Below are 6000 nucleotides of genomic sequence, written 5' to 3' on the forward strand. Positions count from 1 at the left end.
TTTAATCTTTGTAACTCTCTAAAGTAGGTCTTATTACTGTAGCCATTTTATAGGTGAGGAAACAGAGGCTTAGCTAAGTTAAGTAACTTGTCCAAGGTCACAAGTCACAAAGTGTTAGTCAGTACTTGAATCCAGGCAGCCCATGTACGCCTGACCACCATACTATTAACCTGATCTACAGCCTCTCCCCAGCTGGTCCACTGATTACTCACACACACACACACACACACACACACACACACACACACACACACACCCCACCATCTGGTCTCAAGACAATTAAAGCAAAGCCAAGAATCCATTCATTTACCTCTCCACCTAATTCACAAGCATCCCCACTGTGGTCAAATATCCTGAGAGCTACTTTCTAGACACAGTGATGAAGAGAAGAGCAGGTCTGAACTGAAGGATTTGGCACATATTCATCTGTCCTTCAAGCTCCAAAGCTCCTAGCAGAATTCCTGACTCCCAAGGCTAGAGTGAAGGTAGAGAAAGGGTCACAGGAAACTTCTAGAGGGCGAGCCACTCCCAGAGTTCAGCTGCACACATGTTAGCTACCCAAACAGCAATCTGCTCTCCACACAGGCCTCTGACTTGCCATCTGAGTGGCTCTGCTTTACCACTGGGGCAGGAGGCAAAGAGAAGAAAGGCCTTGGCAATAAGCATGCTTGGGTTCTAAGTGTCTTGTTTTTCTCATCTGTCAAACCAAAATAATCATATATCTTCCAGACTGTGTTATGAAGATTAAATTAAGTAATGCATATGAAATGTTCATTATACAATAAGCACCCACCAATCGGTAGTATCAATTTCCTACCTGCTCAGCCTGGGATGTGTTGCCTGATTTCACCATATATGTTCTACTTCCACCAATACTTCGACACCTAATACAAATGGCAGCTCCCCCCAATCTCTAGTGAGTTGAGTTCAGTTAAGTAGAGCCAGCACAAACTGAACATTTTCTATATGCTAAACGCTAATGACAGGTATTGAGGGTACAACAATGAATTACCGGTTCACAACCTTAAGGGAGATAGGAAAGGAAAAGTCTGTTTCAGTGCCACACAGAAACTGCAGTGACAGAGCACATGGCTGGAGCAGGGGAGCTGAGTCAGATCATGGGAGGCTTTTGGGCCAAGAGTTGGAGCTGAATTCTGAAGGCAGTGAGAAGCCATGGAAAGGCTTTTAGCAAAACAGTCAAATGTATAGATTTCTGCTGTAGAAAAGGAGCCATGTGGAGAAAGAGGTTTGGAGAGTATGAATAATGCAATCCAGAAATGGTGCCCAGGACAAGACAATGCAAGGGAGACAGAGAAAAAGAATGAATTCCAAATGTGTGAATTTCAAATGTGTGAACACCAAAGGCCTTGACACTGAACACTGTCCAGTCCCTCAATATTTGAAGATTGAGGGAGAGGGAGATAGACAGAGGGGATACCAAGGCCTTTGTATCCACCACATTTTTAAAAGCAACTCTTTTGGGGCACCTGGATGACTCGGTTGGCTGAGCATCCAACTTTGGCTCAGGTCCTGATCTCACGGTTCATCAGTTCCAGCCCCACATCAGGCCCTGTGCTGACAGCTTGGAGCCTGGAGCCTGCTTCAGATTCTGTGTCTCCCTCTATTTCTGCCCCTCCTCTATTCACGTTCTATCTCTCTCTCCCCCCCAAAAAAAATATTAAAATATTAAAAATAAATAAAAATAAAAGAAATTCTCTCTTGGTGCAGTTATGACAATTGCATTATGGTTATCTACTGCTTGTTCATTTGGTTAGCCAACTAACATTTATCATCCACTTAAATGCCAGGCACTGCCTCAGGCATTTGGAGGGTTCCAGTGACAAATCAGTTAAGAGAGAAGGATCAGCAAAGACCACCAAAGGGGACACAAGCACAGAGCCTGGGGAGTGGTGAGTTGCAGCTGGCACGTGGGGCGTAAAGAAGAGTCAAGGGACCAGGCTCAAAACTCCAGCAGGATCAGGCTGTGCAGGACCTAAGCTAAAGAGTTTGAACTCTGAGGGGGCGCCTGGGTGGCTTAGTCGGTTAAGCGTCCAACTTTCGCTTGGGTCATGATCTCGTGGTTCGTGGGTTCGGGCCACGCGTCGGGCTCTGTGCTGACTGCCAGCTCAGAGCCTGGAGCCTGTTTCGGTCTGTGATTCCCTCTCTCTCTGACCCTCCCCTGCTCATGCTGTCTCCCTCTCTCTCCTAGAAATAAATAAAACATTAAAAAAAAAAAAAAGAATAAAAAAAAAAAGTTTGAACTCTGAGTGGTGGACACACAGAACCACTAAAGGTTTTTAACAGGGGAGAGGGGGGTTCAGCTGAGCTTCGACAGATCCTTCTCACAAAGATGAATCAAGAATGTCTTGTCTCTTTTTTTGGAATCCCTGCAGATCAGAGCCTCATATTTTCTGTGTAGGCATCTTTCTCATGCCCACATGGCAGCCATTATTTCAGAAGTGGTCCACAAATACATGTGAAGTGTGTTAACACTCACGTATAGCCTTACATATCCGAGAAAACATGTGAGAAGCTGGTCCAGCTAAATAAATGTGAAGACCCCTGACAAATCAAAGTCTCTCTAATGGTCCTCAGCCATACTAAGAGCATGGCCATAGGCCTTTCCACCAAGGAAAGAACAGTTCTGGACAACCATTCTGCTGAGTCTCCAGTCTCTCACTTCTCAGCAGCATGAAAACTGGCAGAGCTGGGTGTCAGGAGCTAAGTACGAGGGTGTGGGGTACAGCCCTGGGCCTGCCAGCAGGGAGAGGGGCAGTACCTTGTGCGGAGTACTCACCACCTGCCAGCCACCACGCTGCACTTTTCACATGTACCCATGAACCTGAAGAGAGGGTAACTGGCCAGTTTGGATTCCCCCACCAATTTACAACCCCCTCTGCCTCACCAACATCTGCCCCTTGGCTCAAGACCCCCAGGTTCTGGAGCCTGCTCTCTTGCTATTGTTTGAGGCCTTGAGTTGATTCTCTCCCTTTGTAGTAGGCTCATCCCCCCTCACCCCCATTATAGTGCCCTTCTCTACAAAGCATGAGAGAAATCCAAGGGGTGGTGAAAACTTCAAGGTTGAGTGATCATTAAACAGCAAGACTACTGCAGGTCATTTCCTGTGAGGCTTTTTTGAAGGGATTAACTGTATTTCTGCAGAGAACCCCTTCAATTCCATAGCTGTGTAGACTATTTACTACAACTAATGATCAACAGGGAAAGGGAAAAAAAAACAACAAAAAAACAAACCCAACCCTGCAGACATCGGGAAATCCAGCAATCCATGTGGCTTCAGCATATATGAATGTTTCAGAAATAAATTTACCTTCCTACACAGGTCTGATTCAAAAGTAGAAGGAGTTCATATTATCCGAGACCTCATTCTGTTCATGGAAAACCTCCATGGGGCAAGAAGGAATGCTAAGGATTCAAAATCCACTACCAGTGATACCGAAGAAGATTTTCTGCACACAAATGGTTAAGAGATGGCTTAATATTTTCTTGATGAAGTGAGAATACCAAAATAAACTTCTGAGATAATTACTTTTAAAATAGTCTACTATAATGTTTCCCTTCAGCTTCCTGTCTGGGGCCCCTGGTTCTATCTCAGACCCCCACACGGCACAAGCCTACCTGTTGGGCTGCCTCGTGGAAGAGCTCCTGCACTTGAGACATCTGGGCTGTTCTCCTGGAAATGGGGTCCTGGTGGTCTGGGTGGGGAGACCCCTCTGAAAGGTAAACACCATCCTTGGTCAGGTTGGCTCTTCTTCCCTCCATCCTTAGGGCCCATCCTTCGCATATACACCACACACAGCCCTGACTGAGGAAGAGACCTTGTTCTACCTCATCTCAAAACCCCCTTTCCTCTCTTTGGTGCCCAAGTCGATTCCACACATCCTTCGGAACCTCCCTGTGCACAAACCTTGCTGTGTTGGAGCCACACTTGCCCCCAGAGCTTTCTTCCGTGAGCTCCTTCAGTATGGGGGTCAGAGCCAGCTGCCAGTCTATCCAGCCCTAGGGGACACAGTCTAACACTCCTCTCTCATCCCCGCGAACCCCTCTGTCCACAGCAGGGGCAGCACTGGCTGCCTAGAACTGGCTGCAGGCAGTGAGTGAATATAGATTGGACCATGGGGAGATAAGGAGTTTCTTTTGGGGGTCCCCTCTGGAGCAGGGCCAGAAAGGGGAGGGGAGTGAAGAGGGCAGGTAAGAAAAAGAGGACTGAGCATCATTATCAGGGCTTGGTTCTCCTCAGAGGCGCAGTCTTCCCCTTGGCACTGGAACCAGCTTTCCTTGGGGCAGCGACCTTATGCCCCGTCTGTGTGCCCCCTTTCCCCAGCATAGGGATGAGAAAGGGACAGGACTCCTGACATTTTGGAAGGAGGAAAGGGAGAATGAGAGGAGGGGTATTATGGGGGCAGAGTTTGTCATGTGAGAAGAACATGACCAATGACAGCAGCCAGAGAAGGCAAGGAAGGGGAAGCACTCCGAGGAGTATTCCAAGGAAAGGAGATGGGGGCTGGGGGCAGGGAGACTGCAAGAATTTGGCGGGCTGTGGAGACGAGATGGGTGCGAGGGAGACTCCAGAAATGTCTCCGGGGCTCTCGGCCGCTGCCCACGCGCAGACAGGCGGGTCTGGAGCGAGGCGCGCTGGGCCTCGCACGACCCCGCCGCTCGGGCCCTTGGTCTGCTCAAAAGGATCCCCAGGTTTCCGGGGAGCCGCCGCCCTGACTCCGCGTGTCTCAGGACCCCCACTTCTGAGAACCCCAGATGGAGCAGCCCACACCTGGCTCTGGATCCTGGGGAGAACCCACCATTCCTCTTCTGGGCGGGGAGGCGCGCGCGCGTCTGAGTGCCTCGGACAGAAGTTCAGGTGCACACGCGCGCCAGGTGACTCTGGCCGGGGGAGGGGCGGGGATTACCTGAGCAGGTGGCAACGCCGGATCCCCTTACTACAGGATACAGCTCCTCCGGGGAGAGGAGTCGTCCCCAAGACCACCTTGTGCACTCCCCACCCACCAGTACCGTTCACCGTCACCCGCTGCAGGGTCAGCGAGCTCCTAGCGCGAGTCCCGCCTTGTCCCGCCCCCCGCCCCGCCACGTGGCTGACCAGGTGTGCCCTGCGCGGGTCCCCCTGTCCCGCTGGAGAGGCGGGTCCCGCCCGGGCTCGGCCACCCCAGACACGCCTTCACTCTGGAGTCTTGGTGTCAGGTGGAGAGGAAGGGCTGCCGAGACTTCCCCGCCCCAGGGGTCGGGCCCGCACACCTAGCGCCTCCCTGGAGGGCTCCGCGACAGAGCTGCCAGGCCTGGGAGGAGGCGGTGGGAATCTGGACTCCCGGCCGGGGGGAAAGTGGGGGCTCCCCTAGCACTCAAACTTGACCAGACCGGCCACCGCCGCTGCAGCCCTCGTCCAATTCAGTGCCACCAGCTGAGGTGGCCAGCCCTGGGAAATAGGACGGGGCGCGAGCCTACGAGCTGCAGAGAAATAGTCCAATCCTGCACACCAGAGTGAGAAAGGGCGGGGAGCTGGAGGGCCCACAACTCCCACACTGGCCCCGTGGTCCCTTGGACGGGTGCAGAAGCCTCTGAGCAGGAGAGGAGACTGCGCTCCAGAGGTTCCCTCCCACCTCCCAGCGGCGGGCTACTCCACCAAGTGACCCTCAGCTCGAAGGAAGTGCAATTCTATTGCCCTCATCACCTTCAGCAAGACTCAAAACTGGCTTCCCCAGGGAGTGAAGTAAGATTTCCAGGACTCCGCTTGCCGGGGGGGGGGCCCTTGAATTAACAGAGGATTAAATTATCTCCACTTCGAATCTGGCATATTTCCTAATCCTTAAATAACTTGCTAGGCTTCCATGTGGGCTTCTGAAAACAGGAGGGCAGCTGGGAGTACTTCCCACGCCCACATGAGCCTTTGTGTGAAAATCCCTAAAAATAGAGGTTGTTCTTTTAAAAACAAAAGGGAAGGCAAAGCCATGGGAACACTGACAGAGCCCC

General features: G+C 51.3%; 1 protein-coding gene across 3 annotated transcripts in view; it reads right to left on the reverse strand.

The window, feature by feature from the left end:
• SLC12A8 (solute carrier family 12 member 8) overlaps positions 1 to 5035 on the reverse strand; it is a 139081-nt gene extending 134046 nt beyond the window's left edge. For all 3 annotated transcript variants that reach the window (XM_039253015.1, XM_039253014.1, XM_039253016.1), the window contains exons 1-2: positions 4926 to 5035; positions 3637 to 3731 (exon numbers count right to left, since the gene is read on the reverse strand). In XM_039253015.1, coding sequence (XP_039108946.1) covers positions 3637 to 3678 — 42 coding nt within the window. In that variant the 5' untranslated portion in view covers positions 3679 to 3731; positions 4926 to 5035. The remainder of the gene's footprint in view (positions 1 to 3636; positions 3732 to 4925) is intronic.
• Positions 5036 to 6000: the final 965 nt, after the last annotated feature.

The sequence above is a fragment of the Hyaena hyaena genome, unplaced genomic scaffold (assembly GCF_003009895.1).
Source record: "Hyaena hyaena isolate Hyena2069 unplaced genomic scaffold, ASM300989v1 scaffold_434, whole genome shotgun sequence".
Lineage (NCBI taxonomy): Eukaryota > Metazoa > Chordata > Mammalia > Carnivora > Hyaenidae > Hyaena > Hyaena hyaena.